The sequence below is a fragment of the Fomitiporia mediterranea genome (genome assembly GCF_000271605.1).
Source record: "Fomitiporia mediterranea MF3/22 unplaced genomic scaffold FOMMEscaffold_16, whole genome shotgun sequence".
Classification (NCBI taxonomy): domain Eukaryota; kingdom Fungi; phylum Basidiomycota; class Agaricomycetes; order Hymenochaetales; family Hymenochaetaceae; genus Fomitiporia; species Fomitiporia mediterranea.
In genome coordinates, this window is record NW_006760401.1 from 912735 (window position 1) to 931259 (window position 18525).

Here is an 18525-nt window from a genome sequence, read left to right on the forward strand (position 1 = left end):
CCGTAACCCTACAACTACCCTAGATAGGATGAGAAAGCTGCTCTGATTCCGTATTTTTTTGTAATATGGATGTTCGCGTACCAACACTGGCAGTGGCTGTTATCCGTAAATGAGGGGAAATACTATTTTTAGATATTTCAAAATCACGTGCACATGGCTCAACTGATTGTGCGAAATTGAACACGATTGGCTGTCGCACGTTGCTAACTGCTCCGATATAACTCTTCCACAACTCACCATGTCTTACCAACGATTAGCTACTTTCGACGGCGATGCCGTTCAAAATAACAGCAATATATCAAGTTCAAAGGTTTTGAAGGACGGTCGATCCAGCTTTCGTGTGAAATCAATCTTCACTCGCATACTTGCGGCCATCGCAATCATTTATTTCGCACTTGCTGGGCTTCGATCGCTCAAATCATCTTCTTTGCGGCTCGGATGGCCCTCATGCCACAGGAACTCTTCTCTGAAGTCTGGACTTGGAACTCTTCCTTCTCATTTTGATCTTCCTTCAGGTGATAGAATCCCATCTGTTGCGCTCGGTGCGGCAGTGAATCTTATTTATACACTTATATATGATCTGAGGAAGAACTAGGCGTATGGATGGCCGGAAAGGGCGAGGTTGGCGCGGCTGTTAAGGTATTGTGTCTTTTCTTTCTTCCGGCGAGAACTTATTAATGAATACTTTCCTGTGAACAAGACTGCTCTGAAAGCTGGCTACCGCCATATTGATGGCGCTTGGGCTTATCGCGTACGTATGTGTAAGGATTTGATTTACTGGTTCGTATTTTATTACTACTACATTGCTGATCGCGTCAGATCATCGCGCAGTGGGACCCACAAGCGCATATATTCTCATTGTAGTTAGTTACACTTTCTCCTCATGTATCTACACGTGTATACCCCTATAAAAGACAGTATCGACCGCTGGGTAAAGGGGATTCTTTTCCCCTGACCCCTCGCTCGAGTACTAGGTTATCCCAGTCAGTAGTTGAGTGAACTAAGGGCGATTAGAATTCTCTTGTGAGGAACAGTGAGTTTCCTTACAGTATGCTCATATCTCAGCAGAATTAAAGTCAAAGAAGTCACGGACTGTTATCTAATTATGTGACTCTTTTTATTTAAGAACGAGGAAGAAGTTGGTAAGGCTATAAAAGAAAGCGGTGTTCCGTGTACCGACATTTGGATAACTTCAAAGGTTTGGCAATTCATTATATTTGGTATGCAAACGATGGTGAACGTGATATTATTTCAATGTACTAGCTTGCGAATAATTTCCATGCTCCTGAAGACGTCGAGCCAGCTCTAGACGAATCTCTAGATGCACTAGGTACTGAATACCTGGACCTATATCTAGTTCATTGGTACGTCACATCCTTATTTTCCAATTCGTCTGTTTTCTTAGTCCGATTTCTTCTTTCTGTGTGCTCGTTCAAGGCCTATTGCGTTCAAGAAGGAAACAGGCACCTACGACCCCGAACTAAGTGACAACCCCTACCCGACTTGGCTGAAGCTCGAAGAGATGGTCGAGAAAGGGAAAGTAAGGAATATCGGGATCAGCAAGTGCGCATATAGACATTTTGTTCTAGTATTCGCATTTGAGCAATTTGTTTGACAGCTTTAACATAAGACGGTAATAGACTGTAACGTTCTACTGCGTTCGGATGTACTAACCAATGGACGCGGCTGTGCAGAATCCAGAACCTCACAGCAAACCCGCTCAAAGTCAAACCAGCCGTTTTGCAGGTGGAGCTGAGCTTTTGGAATCCACAACCCGAGCTAGTCAAGGTATAGTGGCTAATCCTCTCCTAATTCTTGTAATCGGCTTCATGCGCGAATTGCTGATAAAATTATTTCTGTCCTACAAGTGGGCAAAAGAAAACAATCTGCCTGTCGAAGCATACTCGCCCCTGGGTGGGAGTGCGCAGGTCAAAGAAACGTTGAAGGAACCTACGGTATACACTATTATTATATCAGCTTGGTTACTGTGCGATGGTATCGCTCATATTGTACTTACAGATTAACAAAATTGCAAACGAGCTCGGCATGACCCCTGCACAAGTAGTTATATCGTGGCACGTCCAGCGTGGTGTAAGTCTTTCTTCACATCCTGTTCAACCCCGTGCCTCCTTCTCATCCTATCCTTTTCAAAGACAATTGTTCTGCCGAAGGGTGTCACACCCTCACGCATCAGAGAAAATCTCGAAAGTAAGTCTTACCCTATCATCAACAGTACCGGAGCTCATTTTGGATTGATTTCTCTTTCAGTACGGACACTCCCCGACGATTTATTTGAAGAACTTGAAGTCGCTGCCGTTTCGCACGAGCCTATGCGCACGATAAACCCAAGTAACGCTTGGGGTCTTGATTTTGACATATTCGATGATTGAGCGATTATTTTTCCTTCTTGTCTCCTGGTACAAATCTTGTATGAATCTGTAACGATGTACCTCGCTGATTTTTATCCTGATATCGGAATTCTTGTACCTCACGAGTTATCCATAACCGAAGGAAAGGTGCCTACTATTTTTAGATATTTTATTATCACGTGCGCGTGGATCGACCAACTGCAATGTGTAGATGTGGAATTGAAGTCATTCGACGTCACACGTTACTAATACAATGAACTGCACGATGCAACTCTCCCACAACTTACCATGTCTTACCAACCATTAGCTACTTCTGACGACGACCTGGTTTACAGCAACAAGAACATATCAAGTCCGAAGCTTTTCAAAGACAGTCGACCCACTTTCCGCATTAAATCTATTTTTACTCGCGTACTAGTGGCTGTCGCAATCATGTATTTAGCATTTGCCGGGTTTCGGTCGCTTAAGTCGTCTTCCTTGAGGCTTGGCTGGTCTTCATGCCATAGACACTCCTCTCTTAAGGCTGGACTCAGTACTCTACCCTCACATTTTGACCTTCCTTCGGGTGACAGAATTCCGTCTGTTGCACTTGGTGCGGCGGTGAATCTTTTTTTAACACTTATCTGTAATCTGAGGAAGGGCTCATGTAGGTGTTTGGAAGGCTGGAAAGGGCGAGGTTGGCCCTGCTGTCAAGGTACTACTTCCTCTTTTTTTTCCAGTATGGGCTGATTAATGGATATTTTCTTGTGAATAAGACTGCTTTGAAGGCTGGCTACCACCATATTGACGACGCTTGGATTTATCGCGTATGAATAGTCCAAAAATGAGAAAGCCTTGGCCTATCATCTTACTTTATGATACTTTCCACGTAGAATGAGGGAGAAGTCGGTCAAGCGATTAAAGAGAGTGGCGTTCCGCGAACGGATATCTGGCTCACTTCAAAGGTTTGTGATTCATACGTTTCGTACACCATGATGACATTTATGACATTATTCTTGACTAGCTCTGGAATAGCTTCCATGCTCATGAAGACGTCGAACAAGCTCTAGACGAATCTCTTAACTCTCTGGGTACTGAATACCTAGACTTGTATCTCATGCACTGGTCTGTTACATCGTTATTCCCCCGACATTGCTTCCTCCGATAATAATACTCTTCCACGTTGAAGGCCGATTGCGTTCAAGAAAGGAACAGGTCCAGATGGGAAGAGCGTCTACGATCCGGAACTAAGCGAGAATCCCTATCCGACTTGGCAAAAGCTCGAAGAGATGGTCGAGAAGGGGAAAGTGAGGAATATCGGAATTAGCAAGTACGTATATAATTACCATTCTTCCTATATTCCGTTTTAAACGTCACTTTTATTCCTCCGCTTCCTTAACAGCTTTAACATAAGGCGGTATTTGGCCTCACTGTTCAATCGTTTTCTGATGTCCTTACTCGCAGACGTGACCATCTAGAATTCAAAACCTCACGGCAAACCCGCTCAAAGTAAAACCGGCTGTTCTACAAGTGGAGCTCAGCTTTTGGAATCCTCAACCCGAGCTAGTCAAGGTACAGTAATTTTGCGTTTCCCACTTCATCCAGTCCCTCCAAGTGCGAATCGATGATGTACAATTTTTATTACTAGTGGACGAAGGAAAACGATTTACCTGTCGAAGCGTACTCTCCTCTAGGCGGGAGTAAGCAGGTTAAGGAAACGTTGAGAGAACCTACAGTTAGTCCCATCGTTTAGTCATGGTTTGCTCTCTTATGGTGTTATTTGTATAAACTACATAGATCAACAAGATCGCAAACCAGCTCGGTATGACTCCCGCGCAAGTTGTTATCTCGTGGCACGTCCAGCGTGGTGTAAGTCTCTCTTCTCGTCAGCCCCAACCTCTTCCCTTTCTCGCAGTCAATGCTCACTCTACTCACCTGTATTTATATTTTTCTTAAAGACGATTGTTCTGCCGAAGAGCGTTACACCTTCACGCATCAGAGAAAACTTTGAAAGTAGGTCTCAACCTGTCATCAATGACTCCGGAACTTATTTGGGCTGACTTTTTTTTCTTGTAGTACGGGCACTCCCGGACGACTTATTTGAGGAGCTTGAAGCCGCCGCTGTTTTGCACAAGCCGATGCGCACGGTGAACCCGAGTAAAGACTGGGGTCTTGATTTCGATATATTTGATGATTGAGTGGTTGCGATTTCCTTCTGGTCACCTGATTCGACATCTTGTATGGGGCTATAACGATGTTGCTCGTCTTTCTGACTCTGTGATGAAAAGTGTGCATTAAAAATTGAAATTTGTGCGTTACGTGAATAATAAAAGACAAAAGAAAATTGTGAAAAGCGTTAAGCGAAGTAAATAAGGTCGTTCTTCTTTTTCGCTTGTACTGAAATTTGCAAGGATAATTAGTACCTGTAAGACACATGAACCTAAACGCGAACTCACCTTCAGCAATACCAGAGTGGAAATGTTCGTGATGGATAACACTTGCACCTTCACGAAGTGCGATCATACCCGCTTCAACGCAGACAGCCTTCAGCTGCGCAGCGTTGAACTCGTCTGTACTACGTGCAAGTTCCTCGAAGTTGACGTCGTCCGTCAATGTCATCTTACGCGAGTGGATTTCGAGAATGCGTGCCCGTGCGGATTCGTTAGGGAGAGGGAACTCGATCTTACGGTCCAGACGTCCTGAACGTAACAGCGCGGGGTCAAGGATGTCGATTCGGTTTGTGGCGGCAATCACCTACATAGTCGTTGGTAAGGTAAACGTGTAAATCTCAAGAAGTAATCGCGTACCTTAATGCGGTCGTCGCTGCTAAATCCATCAAGTTGGTTGAGCAACTCCAACATGGTTCTTTGTACTTCACGATCACCACTTTTCTCCGAGTCAAACCGCTTCGTCCCAATGGCATCCAACTCATCAATGAAGATGATTGCAGGAGATTTCTCCTTTGCAAGCTCAAACGCGTCTCGAACGAGCTTCGCACCATCACCAATGAACATTTGCACAAGTGAAGGACCAGCAAGCTTCAAGAAACATGCTTGGGTTTGTGCGGCACATGCACGAGCCATGAGGGTCTTTCCCGTACCGGGAGGACCATACATAAGCACGCCCTTTGGTGGCTTAATCCCAAGTGCCTTGAACTTGTCGGCGTGGTGCATTGGAAGTACGATAGCCTCGGCAAGTTCCTCAATTTGCTTGTCGAGACCTCCGATATCCGTATAGGTTTCCGTCGGTCGCTCGTCGACCTCCATTGCTTTCACACGTGAATCGTACTCTGCTGGTAGGAGATCGAGGATAAGATATGAATCTTTGTTGACGCCAATGAGATCCCCTGGCTTGAGCTTCTCAGCGGGGACGAGACCTATTAATGGAAGGAATACGGTTTGTCGGGTGGAGGTCTTGATTACGGCACATTTCCCTTTGCGCATTGAATCGAGGTCTTGGTTTGCACCGTCTTCTTCGCCTTCAGGATCCATGTCAAGAATCTATACCACTCTAATGAGTAATAAAATACAGGATGAGTGAGACCGGCATACCTCTACAACATTGCCAACGAGATATGGAAGGACTTTATTCTGCTTGATCTTCTCTTTATTGTCGCGAATCTTCTCCTTCATTACACTTTGCTCGTGTTGAAGTCGTAACGTCTCTGAGCGCATAACCTATTCGACGGGTGAGTTACCTTGAATCTACAGCTAGAGTAGCAATAGGCGCACCTTAATGTCGTTCTCAATAAGTCGTATTCGAGAATTAATTTCGTCTGCGGTAAGAGCCATAATCTCCTCCGGAATATCATCCCAAGTCTCTTCTACAGGCTTTGTCTCTTCAGGCGTGGTGTCCATTGCCACTGGCTCTGCAGGTGCTTCCTTCTGGATGTCGGACATGGTGGCAGTAGAAAGAGAGGATGAGGATGAGGTGGGCTGGACGCGGATGACACGGACGCGCGTCGTCTTCTGGTGATGCGATCCTCCTTCCATATCAGGATATGTGATCGACGCTCGTCATTTCTGCCTGCAAGTTCTTCAGCGCTTACTACAAGTTGTAGCAAGTGCAGTCATGGATCCTGGGCATTACTCAATGCAAATGCCACAATCTCCATCTCAGCTACCCGCTTCTCATGTCAAGTTTCACCACCCTTATTTCTCACCTGCAGACGTCGAGTTCCTATCCGAGAAACAACGTGGAAAGCTCTCCGCACCGCAGGAACGTCTTCGCCAGCAGGCATGTGCATTCATCGAAGCAGTTGGCTTGAAGATCGGTTTGTGAGTACTTATTCTCTCAGAATGTACGCCATTACTAAGGATATTAGTCCTAGGAAGACGATTGCGACGGCCCAAAATTTGTACCACCGCTTTCATTTGTTCTTTCCGTGGAAGGAATTCAACTATTATGTGCGTATATACCTTAATTATACTAAGCAAATGGGCTCTAAGTGTTTACGTTTCCTGCAGGACGTCACGATGGCTTGTCTTTACGTCTCGACGAAGATGCACGACACTCTAAAGAAGCCGCGAGATATCCTGATGGTGTCGTATACTGTACGCTTTCCCGAACTCGCGGCACGTTCCAAAGCAGTTGGAGGTGAAGTTGAAATCGATCCTGCGGTAGGTGTCCAACTCCTTTTTTAAAAACATTTCGCTTGCCTATCTTCTATCCCGTACTGAGTAAGTTGTGCACGTTGTAGACAGTTGAGCAAGATCGGCAACATCTACTAGGCATCGAACGACTCGTACTGGAAACCGTTTGTTTCAACTTCACCGTGCGCATGTCGTTTCCATACGTCATCAAAATCGGACGGTCTTTACGCGCATCAAAAGCTCACACTCGCTTTGCATGGAGACTCGCTGTTGATAGGTACGTCTGACGTCAACTTAGCCACGACAATCTGTTTTGATACCTGTCGTTCTTGTATTTCGGTTGCATCGCAACTTTTTCAATTCTTTCAGTAACCGAACGTTAGCGCCGTTGCAATATCCGCCTCATGTCGTTGCACTGGCTTGTATATATCTTGCGGCTTTGTTATCGACGTTTGAGCAACCTTCGGAACCTGAGCCTCCTGCAAATACACGTTCATGCGCTGAAGTAGTTGCCATGCTTGAGAAGGGTGGTGAATGGGAGCATACGTACAAAGCTTGTATAGAGGATTTGGAAGGTGATTGCTTTAGTTTCCTTTGCGAAGATTAGACTGACTTCGTTATTCTCCTATTTTGCGTAGAAATATGCCACCATTTACTCGATCTCCTCATTCACGCTGCTCAAAATCCCTCAGCGACAACGTCTCCAAGCACACCTTCCTCACCATCCCCTCACGCCTACGCATCTCCTCGCACACCACACCATTCACACTCTTCCTCTCTACATCCTTCCCAACATCAACATCAACAAGCTCAACAGGCCCCGCCACCTCCGCCATTCAAGCATGATTGGCTCTTACGGTTAAAGATTCATTTACGGGAGGTAGAGCACCCCGCGCGGCCACGCGATACTGATTCTGGTGGGTCGACGATGCCGACAGGGTTCGATGCTGGTGGTGTGGCAGAAGACGTGTTGAACCGGAGTGGATCGGTGGATACTGAGGGACTTGGGAGGAATGAGGGTACTGTGAGGTTTATGTTTAGGCCTCAGAGGTTTGTGGGTTCGGTTTGAGGTCTTGAGGTTGGGTGAGAGTACATTTGTGAGTCATACAGTTGAGTCTGGACGTTTGTTAGTGCGAATGTTGATTTGTTTGTTTTGTAGAATGTTGTTGGGCAATACATGATATATAATAATCGACGTGTCCTCTTAGACTCTTGAATTCTCAGGTGGTTCTTTGATATGCAAGACATCCACTTCCTTTGTCTTATCCTGAAGAAGGCGAACCACTCTATTACAACTACAACACTCAACTCAGCGTTTCATGCCTCCGGATGTCTCGTTCGCGGCACCAGTGGCTCAAAAACATGTGTCTGCGCTTGACTTGTGGCCATCAATTGCAAACGGTTACCGGGATCACAATTTTCTGAGCAACATTCCGTGTTCTGAGTGTCCTGGTGTGGTTGGTCAAGCAAGATAGTGGCCGTTAGAAGATTTACAATGTATAAAAAAAGCCATGAGGGGGGTCTTTTCCGTGCTCTTTGAAACCTAGTCGCTGGGCGTCTTCGAAACCTATATACTCATTTACAAGACTTCACTCTTGCTGCTCACTACATACTCTGAACACTCAATCATTTTCATTGTCGTCTCTTTACCCACCCACCCGACGCATCATCAAATCATAACAAGTCGCTCAAGAAAAAAATGTCGGCAAACTCAAGTACGAACTCTAACACCTCTAATTTACAAGTTACTGCAACACCTCGAGGCGACCAGAGGGGTCGACAACGTACCCGTACCCATACCCGTCGTTCAAATAACTTCGTAAGGGAAGGTGCACCGAGTCCGCCTGACGTTCCGTTGGTGTTGGTGTATTTTACTGACGATGGGAGGGAGGTATTTGGTGATTTGTCGAATTATAGATATTAATGATTAATGATTAATGATGATGATGATGATGATGTGGTTTTAATTGGATTTTTCTTGGTTGGTGAGTGTTATGTAGTGGGTGTGTGCTTTGGGTGGATGGGAACGTTGTTTGTAGTAATTGACGTAGTATTGGTGCTATGGATAACGGACTTTGCTGTACATGACGGGTTGTATCCAACATTTATTAGACTATTTGCATTGAAAGAAATGTATTGTGTAAACAGTCAGAGCCTTGAGGGTCTAGAAATAATATATTTTGGTGCACTTTTTTATTTGCAGTAGAAACCTTTGAGTGCAAGAGCAGGGAAGTCTATACTTGTAGAAATTTGCATATGGATTATTATCGTGACTCTTTATATACTATAAGCTAAGAGATATCTAAACGTCAATGTTACAATAATACTCTGGAAACTTGATTGTTGACCAACAATGTCAGACTTCATGATGCACAAACAAAGTTGGGCTGAGCAAGTCAAATTGTTATATTTGCAAAGAAATTCCCTCAGTATGATTTGTACAGTGTTATCGATTCACTGAATGCTTCTCTTAGATCCGAGAGCTTATATTGATAGTTGACATAAGTTTCTCCAATAATCATGTCTATTATGCTTCGACGGTCAGTTTAATCTCTTATACAGCAGGTGGACGAACTCAATTGTACCTGATGTTTGATTGGACGTATGGCAGGACTACCTTGACCCGTTGCATGGAAACCACGTTTGGTCGAGTGAATGACGTTTGTATTCGAGGCACGAGTTTTGTTGTTTGGATGATCAGCGGCAGGGATGCTATGCCTGAAGCACGTCTCGAATTGCACGAGGCTTACCTAGATGATAGATCTGCATGCATCGCCGGACAGATTTATCGCACGCAACGGCGAGCAGCACCGACGATCTAGAATATAGAAGGTAAGCCACTCCACCAGAGGTCTTCGTATGAGGGTTGTGTGTTCTTTCGGAGTCGGTGCCGTATGTGACATACTTCTTGGCATTGAGATTCGGTGGATTGATGCTGTGCTTCGGTGGTCTACGTGAGTATCAAGAAGGGAAAGTCCGCAAGGAATGGACCACTTCGCGCCGTACCGCGCCGTACCGTTCATATGTCGGCTGTAGTTGCTTTTGTTTTGTTTGTTCCCATCGGCATGAGATGCATATGATGACTGAGTTGCGTTGACTTGTGGAACTAATTGCGTGGTGTGCTTCGAAAGTTCCGATGATTTGCGGTCTGTATTGACCGGCGAATTGTCTGCCGTAAGTACAACAGGCAGCGATTTGTTTCCCGGATTTCGAATGCCAGCCTTCCCAGCGGTAAATCGTGCTTGTACCAATGGAGGAAATGACAAAACGTACACAAATTCTATGCCTGTCAGCGGTTATTGACGGAGTATTAGTGCATGTTTGTCTCTCGGGAAGTTGCGGGACCGACCTGAGGTGCCGACGCCTCGAAGGCTGACTGAAGCCGTCCTGCTCAAAAGCTCTCTCACACAGGCGTTCTTACACATGGCGCATCTCATTCTAATCCGGCATTTGAATGCGCGAACCTGTCCGCTGTCGGGGAATGAGATCCGACGATGCAGGGCATGTCTATATCCATGAGGGGAAATCAGAACCGGATATTGCTGTTCATGTTAGACCAGGGCAAGGCTATGAGTATATTTGTTTGTCGGATCCGGACCCGCGCGTTACGCGGCCGACAATTTATTTATTAGATTGCTATAAAACTCGGGCTGCATGAGGGCTTGCATGTCAAACTCAAAGTCAACGCCCAATACCCACAGCGAAAAAAAACATACCCTCGACGACTACTAAGATGATATTCTCTCTGTCATCTGTCCTCGCGCTCTCCTCGCTCCTCTTGCCACCCGTCTTCTCGTCACCGACGCCCTCTTTCGAACATGTTTCTCTTGACGTTCGAAGCGATCTTGAAGAGCGATACTGGCCACAAGGCACTATATCCAAACCGGAAAACGGAACCAAGATCGCGCCTGGCCAAGCATTCGACTTCGTCTATAACCAGCGTGGAGACTACTGTCTCTCTTCTTTTAACTTTTCTGTTTGGCTCCTTACGAGTCCTCCGTCATCCGTACTCGATATGGTGAACGGTGGCACGGCTACAGGATGGTATTTTGGAAGATTCGCGTACTCGACAGTCAGTGCGTAATCATTCTCAAATTCTATAATAATACGAGTTTTTATTGATACGTAAACGAACTTTGACTAGCTAACACCAATCCCCCGAACCCACCCCCATCGCAGTTGACGATGCCTGACTTTTCGAAACCTTATGGTGGGTTCAGCACGGGCCTTGCTGCTAGCGATGTACCGATGTACCTTGCCGTCATAGAGGAATGGAACGAATGCAACGTGCGTATATGTGCATGCAGATTTCAGAAACCTTTTGTTGAGTGGATTGCTTTTTCTAGCCTACGATTGGACATAATATGAGCCTTGCGGCTAATTCGATCGTCTATAACGCCACGAGCTCTTGAACTTTACCTCGTACACTACAGACAATTATTGCAGTGGACACTCCGTGATCGGACAATTGCCTTGATTTATTCGTTGTTGTCATCCATGGACTCTGACATGAATCGTACCGTCTTCAGTATAATGCCATGGACTTGAATTCTACATACGCTTTTCTATTTTCGTCTTTCTCGGACTTTCCTACGCGGACTGCCATCACTGTTTTCCTTTCAAGGGCATTCACTTTCTTCATGCTCCTTTCTAGTGACGTACGATTTTGTAGCTTCAACGAACGTTATGTTGTTAGTGTAAGCTTATTCCTAGTGTAATTCCATATTGGTGTTTGTTACCCCCGACACTGCCGCAAGTTTGTCTTGTCCGATGAATTGAGTCAGCACGGGCAATCAGGCTGCGGCACGTCATGCTCCAGCAGCAAACTTATAAGCGGCCGACCGAGGTCGTGTGTGGGTCCGTCCTACCACCATTCGTTCTTTGACTGTTTGCACAAGTGGGACGGGATGGCGTCCAATACGTTACCTCTAGATGAGTGCGTTCTTTCGGACATCGGATATCGTCTTGAGAAAATCAAGGTTCTGTTTTGACTCCTGACTGACGCACGTTTCTCTGTCTTCGCTCGCGACTTGTGTACTTAGGTTATCACTCGGCGTGACCCGTTTCTTTCGTCTACTCGTCCCAGCACTTGAGGATAGGATACAAATAACATGGACTACATTTCCCAATACGCTTTTGTTTTTTCTTCCGTTGTTGTTCATGGCGTACCTCGCGAGGAGACCTGATACGCATTTGATTCGCGTGCTTATGCTTCCGTCGACTGTTGCTGTGACGTTACATTCGTGTTTTGGGTATGTATGGGTTGGGAGAGGGAGGAATGTGTATAATTGGGGTGAAGGTGAGCTGGCGAGATTTTCTGCTTGGTAAAGGCTAATCGAAATATGCTACGCAGCCTTGGTTGGGTTAATGGTGCTTGGAAAGGCACTGGACTATGCACTCGTCCCCAATGGACATTATAAAGTCGGCGAGAAACGTCCGGGAGATGTACAGACGCCCGCAATCAGCAAGAAGGATTATGACCCCAAAGACCCAACACGTCGTATTTCAAACGGATACATACCACCAACACGAGGACGCAACAGACCTCTCTCGAGTATCCTACCGCTTTGGTTACAAGACGGACTTGAACTTGTATGTGCTGCGCGCGGTGTAGGATGGGACTGGGGGAAAGGAGTGTATATACCAAAGGAAGAGAGGCCGCTCAGTCGTGGACCGTTCTTGCTTACGACCCTCTCGTCGTTCTTGTACAGTTTTCTTGCGCTAGACTTGCTGGAATCGTTGATCAAGCTCGTTCCTGGTGTCGGTCTCCCCACAGGCGGGTCTATCTTCCTGGATCACCTGCCTCCTCTTGAACGATACGGACTGAGCACTGCCATTCATTTCGGGAGCGGATTCGCTTTACTTGCGGGTTTCCAAATGGTTTATGATTTGTGTACGTTGATTGGCGTTGGGGTATTATGCCATGACCCGACGAGTTGGCCTCCTATCATGGATAGACCCTGGTCGTCTGATTCGCTTCATTCGTTTTGGGCGAAACGGTGGCATCAGCTTCTAAGGCAGACGTTCCTTACGTTTGGTGGGCGGCCGGTGCATTTCCTTCTTGGCGACGGCACTTTGGGGAAAATAGGGATGGTGCTGGGAACGTTTGCGGCTTCGGGTGTGTATCATGAGTTGTCGAGTACGGCTATGGGGCGTGGGATGGATGGGAGGGTGGTTTTGTTCTTTGTGTTGCAGGGTGTGCTTGTTATTCTTGAGAGGGTTTGGAGAGTCGGTACTGGGAGACGGGTTGGTGGATGGTTTGGGAGGGTGTGGGTGTATTTCGTTATTGGAGTACTTGGGCAGCCTTTAGGTGAGCGTGTTCCTTCCTCCAATAACTTGCTCGGATATTGATACATACGCGTTACAGTCGACGCGTGGCATAAGAAAGGCCTTGCAGGAGGTATGATCATCCCTCCTATCATCAGCCCGACGCGAAGAGTCTTCTTTCCGCTTGTTTCGAGATATACCGGGTTAGACCTTGAAGTATACCCTTTATAGTTACGGTACCATCTATCGTTTTTTTCTTGCTTTCTTTCGCATGCTATCTAGCTATTCTGATACGACGATAATTATTAATGATGCCCCATACATTGCTTAATCCTGCTTGCTTAGTCACAATATTTATGTGAATTTGTACCTATCTACTGTTCCTTGACTTATCTCTGTAGATGAATTACTATCAAACATATTAATTCTATCCATAGTGCCTTTCTTTGTAACTTTACAGTGTACATTCTGCTTGATTGCATTAACAGTGTGAGTGGGTTGCGTCATGAGATAGGAGATTTCTATATATACCTCTTTATATGATGGCGCTGTGGTCTAGTCGTATGATTCTCGCTTCGGGTACAGTCACTTGCGAGAGGTCCGGGGTTCAATTCCCCGCAGCGCCCTGAGTGTTTTTCTTTTTGTCCTTTTGTATTTACATTGTTCAGAGTTGCTCTAGAGTGTGCAGAAAACGCAGTAGATGCAAAGAAAAATGTTTTAGACGTGTTGTAGAGTGTGTTGATTGAAGACTGGACTGAAGGATTACCAAATTGGGTGTCAAGCGCGCGCTAACTCCGCGACGCGTCGCAGCTCCTCTCCTCACTTATTTCCTCACTGCTTTGATGCCTCGACGTGCACGGATTGAGTTCGTCTCGCTTCGTTCTTCACTCGTTAACCTTCCTATATCGGTTTATGGCCCGCTTGTTGAGCATCATGTTGTGCGTTACAGGAATCACTTCTACAAGTTACATTATGAGTTGACATGTGATAAATTATCACTGCAATGAGTAGAGGCCGCAAAACCTCGCTGTACATTTACTCCTTGTCTCAAGTTATGGCTCTGCTTTGAGTAACGGGAGAGTTGCTCGTGCGAACGCAGGCGCGAAAGGAGAAAAGAAGGGAGTTTACGTTGGGTGGACGGGTATGGCTTCGGCTTCTTCTCTAGCGAGGTTTAAGGGCAGTTCTGCTGGAGGATCTGAATCCGAAGGGCTTGAGACGATTGAGATTGATCCGCAGTTTGCAAGCGGGCTTGGATTGAGTTTGGGTGATATTGTACGTATTCGAGCCGGTGAACTATTTCGAGGTAAATTCATCTTAATGGTTCTTATTTTATTTGCAGGTTGAGATCGGCTTGTTGCATGACCTACCGATTGCCAAGTCCGTCACCACAGAGCCGTATTCTGCGGATGACTGGGAGATAATAGTCTGTAGTTTCCCTATGCCGGGCTCAATGGCAATTGCTGATTGGGAACGTTTGTATAGGAACTCCATGCTGCGTATGTGGAGCAGAACCTGCTTTCGCAGGTTCGGGCTGCGAGTGTTGGACAGGAGGTTGATGTTTGGATATTCGGACGAACAAGAGCGAGGTTACGAGTTGGTATGCTGCTTCTTAACTTTTTCGGCACGACCTCTCAATTATTTTGCCTCTCCTTCAGTTTCGTTTGATCCCGCACCCGGAAAGCATGAAGCTGTCCTGCTTGGCACCGATACGGAAGTTTCCATTGCACCTAAAAGACGGGTTAATGGAGCGGAAGCAAAGCAAAGCACCTCAATATCTAAATCAGATACCGACGGGAAACGTAGCTCTGAACCGAAGATCCTGAAGTCACTCAGGCTCCGTGCTCTCCCTTCCTCGTTCTTCTCTCCATCTGGATCGGTTCCTTCTGAACCAGTTGCGCTTGTATCGATAGCGACCTATTGGGAGCTGATCTCAACAAAGTTACCGCTTTCTGAATCAGAAGGGTTTGGTCCGATAAATGTGTATCGACTCAAAGCATCTGCAGATCCTCTTGCAAGTGAGCCTACTGCGCCGGTTCCCGCCGCGCAACAAGGATCGAAGGTGATTCATGCACCAGAGGGAGCGCAGGCGAATGGCTCGGCGAAACCGGGCTCTGAGGCGCCATCGATATCGACAAACGAGAGGGAGACGGTTACACTATGTTGGTCGCGGGAAATACCAGATGGCCATGTTCTTTTCTTGGGTTATGACGGAGTGAAAGATTGGAACTGTTGGTCAGTGAAATCTCGTCATACTTTGCTATAAAATATTAAAATAGGCATTTGCGTCTGCAAGGACAGTATCCTCGCTTCTACACCGAAGTCGAAGACGCTACGTGTGACGGAGGATGTCTCGTCCTTAAAGTGAGTGTTTCGCAGCAGGCAACACTCTGTTTCTAATCAATGATCGCAGATGGATAGACGCGAAGCGGCATCATGATCTAGCCGGAATAGATGATTTCTTGGAAAAGTGTTCTAATGCGCTTCAGAATATTCATGCTTCACACAATATTTTTGATATTTCTATTCCAAGTGGTATGTTCACCATTTGTATCCTATGTTGTATATGTGGTCAATGTCGTCGTAGTGCAGGGAATTCTTATTACGGGAAGACCGGGTTCTGGGAAGACGAGTGTCGCAAAAGCGGTGGCTAAGATGGTAGAATCGTCGTTCCTTCTCGCGCGTTCGTAGTTCATTCAATCCTTTAGAACACGTTAATCTAGAAATTTGGCATTTAACCTTGCAGATGTTATCTACGTGGACTTCGCCAAGCTTGCAGACGAGCGAGTCCCTCGACTAAAAGCGTACTTCAGATATCTATACGAGAAAGCAGCTTGGCAAAGACCGACTACTTTGGTAATTGATAATATGGATAAACTACTCAGCGCGGAGCTCGAAGTACGCCTCCTCCGTCTCATGTCATAACTACAGCTGACTCTTATGCAACTCACTATAGCACGCGGACAGCTACCGCTCGAGGCAGCTAACGGAATTATTTTTACTACATTTCACTCACAGGAGGACGGATACTCGAGGTGTCTCTATCGTTGCGACGGCAGAGTCTGACACAGCTCTACATCCGCGAGTTATGCGATCGCATATATTCAAGTCGACGTTTAAGTTGATGCCACCTAATAAAGATGCGAGGCGGGATGTATGCATCTAAACTTGCTTTACCAGATCGACTGTCTAAATGTGACTATTAGATCCTTTCGCAAAGCGTCAGGCGACGAACGGAAGTGGCACCTGAATTAACGCAGAGTGCCGAGAACCCGATAAACTTCACAGCATTGGCGACACAGACGGAAGGTTACCTCCCAACTGACTTGAATGATCTCGTTTCGAGAGCGGTGCATGAGGCAGCTATCCGGTCGAACAAGGCAAGCTTAGAGACCAAGGTACCTCTTTCCTTCAAGGAGTCATTTTTGTTGTTGATGATTTTTTGTTGACTTTGACTTGACTTGACTAAGGAAATTCTTCCGGTGGACTTCGAGAAGGCACAGGTCGACTTCGTACCCTTGTCATTACGAGACTTGAAGCTACAGAAGTCTGATGTGACGTGGTCGGATATCGGAGGTATGTATCTCTTACGTGCAAACAATGATCTTTGAATCACGAATGTCTCTTTGTATAGGTCTTCGGAAGACAAAGCAAATCTTGCGGGAAACGCTGGAATGGCCGACTAAATATGCTGCCATCTTCGCAAAGTGCCCTCTCCGTTTGCGTTCTGGGTATGTGGTCCAAGCAGATATTTGAGACTGTTTCTCATATGTTTAGTTAGGATTTTGCTGTACGGTTATCCTGGATGCGGAAAAACGTTACTTGCATCTGCTGTAGCCAGGGAATGCGGTCTCAACTTCATAAGTGTGAAGGGACCTGAGCTACTAAATAAGTACATTGGAGCTAGCGAGAAATCGGTAAGATTTCACCTTTCTTGGTCTGTACGCTTAGTAAATATTAGCGATAGGTACGAGACTTGTTCGAAAGAGCCAGTGCCGCAAAACCTTGTGTACTCTTTTTTGACGAGTTTGATTCGATTGCGCCTAAAAGGTATTGGCTTGTGATTCACACCTTCGCGTGGAGTAGCTTAATGATGAGTTTCCAGAGGTCACGATAGTACGGGAGTTACGGATCGTGTGGTTAATCAGATGTTAACGCAGATGGATGGTGCGGAGGGACTTGATGGTGTTTATGTTCTCGCTGCGACAAGGTACCCTTATTCTTCAACCTTAAACTACTCGAACTAATAAAGATATTGCTAGCCGACCCGACCTTATTGACTCAGCATTACTTCGGCCAGGTCGACTAGACAAATCATTACTTTGTGATATGCCGGATTTCGACGAGCGAAAAGAGGTAGGCTGTCTTCAATTCATTGGGAACTTGGTAATGCAATATTGCTAACTTTGGCGTAATAGATCCTCGAAGTCATCAGCAAGAAAGTCACCGTCTCACCATTCGTTGACTGGGATGCTATAGCTCTAGCAACCGAAGGCTTCTCTGGAGCTGACTTGCAGGCTGTAATTTATAACGCGCATCTCGATGTCGTCCACTCTACTTTAGCAGAAAAGCAATCTTCAGAGGGGAAAGGGAAAGGGAAAGCAAAGGACACAGGAGATACAGGTGAAGAAGAGCAGCGGATAGAGTACGTTATCCTTGGAGGACGTGAGGAAGATGCACATCGGTCAAAGGCTGAGGAAGCCGCGCTCCAGAAGAAGGTAACTTCCTGTTTTCGCATCCACGCAAAGGTGGACTTACGGAGCGGCATCTCAGCTGCAAAGGATACTTGCAAACCGTGGCGCCAAGAGAAGCGGGAAGGAAGCTGAGCGGCCTCAGGCAATTGCTGCTGCAAAGCAAGTTGTGAGTATTAATACTAAATCATTGATTTTCGTCGTCGTATTTATTACGGTATGAACACCAGCATGAAATAACGGAGGAGCATATTCGCCGATCATTAACCTCGACACGGCCATCTGTTCCTCTAGAAGAGCGAGTTCGTCTACAACTCATGTGAGCTTTCTGGTTTTATGCTCTTCTCACTCGTAACTTGTGTTTCTGATTTGCGTGTTTAGATATAGCGCTTTCGTGTCCGATCGAAGCGGAGAAATGCCTGTTCCGCCAGAGTCGGGTTCTGTTGGCACACGGGCAAGCCTTATGTGACTGACTAAATTGCATGCTCTACCCCGCAACGATAAAGGGAAGATTAACGGGAAGCAATCTTATAATTGGATTTCTCGGCGAATGGACTTCCTGTATTACTGCAAACACAAAGTATCACATTCGTTAATCTAGGCAACTACATAGAAGGTATTGTTTATCTC

General features: G+C 46.1%; 7 protein-coding genes and 1 non-coding gene across 8 annotated transcripts; 6 read left to right on the plus strand and 2 right to left on the minus strand.

Annotated features, from left to right (window-relative positions):
* Window positions 1-238: 238 nt before the first annotated feature.
* On the plus strand, window positions 239-2444 carry FOMMEDRAFT_171060 (uncharacterized protein; the record flags this gene model as incomplete). Its single annotated transcript, XM_007271284.1, has 12 exons — window positions 239-542; window positions 596-639; window positions 701-751; window positions 1127-1198; window positions 1264-1364; window positions 1438-1563; window positions 1619-1633; window positions 1695-1788; window positions 1869-1955; window positions 2020-2091; window positions 2154-2208; window positions 2269-2444. The coding sequence occupies 12 exons, from the start codon at window positions 239-241 to the stop codon at window positions 2388-2390; spliced, it is 1143 nt and encodes a 380-aa protein (XP_007271346.1). The 3' UTR covers window positions 2391-2444.
* Window positions 2445-2795: 351 nt separating this feature from the next.
* FOMMEDRAFT_23679 (Aldo/keto reductase) lies at window positions 2796-4595 on the plus strand. Its single transcript, XM_007271156.1, has 12 exons — window positions 2796-2961; window positions 3020-3063; window positions 3125-3175; window positions 3242-3313; window positions 3373-3473; window positions 3538-3678; window positions 3751-3765; window positions 3827-3920; window positions 3997-4083; window positions 4146-4217; window positions 4307-4361; window positions 4425-4595. Exons 1-12 carry the CDS (start codon window positions 2802-2804, stop codon window positions 4544-4546), a joined length of 1014 nt encoding a protein of 337 aa, XP_007271218.1. The 5' UTR covers window positions 2796-2801; the 3' UTR covers window positions 4547-4595.
* Window positions 4596-4704: 109 nt separating this feature from the next.
* Window positions 4705-6139, minus strand: FOMMEDRAFT_96655 (26S proteasome subunit P45; the record flags this gene model as incomplete). The annotated part of the gene is made up of 5 exons (XM_007271208.1): window positions 4705-4745; window positions 4805-5102; window positions 5156-5848; window positions 5900-6025; window positions 6080-6139. 5 exons carry the CDS (start codon window positions 6137-6139, stop codon window positions 4705-4707), a joined length of 1218 nt encoding a protein of 405 aa, XP_007271270.1.
* Window positions 6140-6419: 280 nt separating this feature from the next.
* FOMMEDRAFT_161809 (cyclin-like protein) lies at window positions 6420-8009 on the plus strand (the record flags this gene model as incomplete). Its single annotated transcript, XM_007271285.1, has 6 exons — window positions 6420-6625; window positions 6679-6754; window positions 6815-6967; window positions 7048-7217; window positions 7310-7515; window positions 7579-8009. The coding sequence occupies 6 exons, from the start codon at window positions 6420-6422 to the stop codon at window positions 8007-8009; spliced, it is 1242 nt and encodes a 413-aa protein (XP_007271347.1).
* A 1643-nt stretch (window positions 8010-9652) lies between these two features.
* FOMMEDRAFT_161811 (uncharacterized protein) lies at window positions 9653-10365 on the minus strand (the record flags this gene model as incomplete). The annotated part of the gene is made up of 3 exons (XM_007271286.1): window positions 9653-9890; window positions 9947-10226; window positions 10290-10365. The coding sequence occupies 3 exons, from the start codon at window positions 10363-10365 to the stop codon at window positions 9653-9655; spliced, it is 594 nt and encodes a 197-aa protein (XP_007271348.1).
* Window positions 10366-11844: 1479 nt separating this feature from the next.
* FOMMEDRAFT_23682 (uncharacterized protein) lies at window positions 11845-13692 on the plus strand. Its single transcript, XM_007271157.1, has 3 exons — window positions 11845-12239; window positions 12294-13250; window positions 13308-13692. Exons 1-3 carry the CDS (start codon window positions 12101-12103, stop codon window positions 13436-13438), a joined length of 1227 nt encoding a protein of 408 aa, XP_007271219.1. The 5' UTR covers window positions 11845-12100; the 3' UTR covers window positions 13439-13692.
* A 59-nt stretch (window positions 13693-13751) lies between these two features.
* FOMMEDRAFT_t72 lies at window positions 13752-13833 on the plus strand. Its single transcript has one exon. It is a non-coding gene; the product is annotated as a tRNA-Pro (tRNA).
* Window positions 13834-14286: 453 nt separating this feature from the next.
* Window positions 14287-18494, plus strand: FOMMEDRAFT_129343 (AAA-domain-containing protein). The gene is made up of 20 exons (XM_007271287.1): window positions 14287-14479; window positions 14547-14630; window positions 14690-14804; window positions 14863-15439; window positions 15506-15568; window positions 15618-15739; window positions 15792-15887; window positions 15951-16102; window positions 16161-16358; window positions 16411-16602; window positions 16675-16780; window positions 16839-16935; window positions 16986-17121; window positions 17172-17254; window positions 17310-17414; window positions 17467-17560; window positions 17623-17922; window positions 17978-18064; window positions 18126-18214; window positions 18277-18494. Exons 1-20 carry the CDS (start codon window positions 14351-14353, stop codon window positions 18362-18364), a joined length of 2913 nt encoding a protein of 970 aa, XP_007271349.1. The 5' UTR covers window positions 14287-14350; the 3' UTR covers window positions 18365-18494.
* The last annotated feature ends 31 nt before the right edge of the window (window positions 18495-18525 follow it).

Bases quoted from the DNA above. Each gene is read 5' to 3' on its own strand.
- FOMMEDRAFT_23679 (XM_007271156.1), top strand. From the start codon at position 2,802: ATGTATTTAGCATTTGCCGGGTTTCGGTCGCTTAAGTCGTCTTCCTTG. The intron at 3,474-3,537 runs GTCTGTTACATC...TCCACGTTGAAG, and splicing joins GACTTGTATCTCATGCACTG to GCCGATTGCGTTCAAGAAAG. The intron at 3,921-3,996 runs GTACAGTAATTT...TTTTATTACTAG, and splicing joins CTCAACCCGAGCTAGTCAAG to TGGACGAAGGAAAACGATTT.
- FOMMEDRAFT_23682 (XM_007271157.1), top strand. From the start codon at position 12,101: ATGGCGTACCTCGCGAGGAGACCTGATACGCATTTGATTCGCGTGCTT. The intron at 12,240-12,293 runs GTGAGCTGGCGA...TATGCTACGCAG, and splicing joins TGTGTATAATTGGGGTGAAG to CCTTGGTTGGGTTAATGGTG. The intron at 13,251-13,307 runs GTGAGCGTGTTC...TACGCGTTACAG, and splicing joins AGTACTTGGGCAGCCTTTAG to TCGACGCGTGGCATAAGAAA.
- FOMMEDRAFT_129343 (XM_007271287.1), top strand. From the start codon at position 14,351: ATGGCTTCGGCTTCTTCTCTAGCGAGGTTTAAGGGCAGTTCTGCTGGA. The intron at 14,805-14,862 runs GTATGCTGCTTC...CCTCTCCTTCAG, and splicing joins AAGAGCGAGGTTACGAGTTG to TTTCGTTTGATCCCGCACCC. The intron at 17,122-17,171 runs GTAAGATTTCAC...TATTAGCGATAG, and splicing joins TTGGAGCTAGCGAGAAATCG to GTACGAGACTTGTTCGAAAG.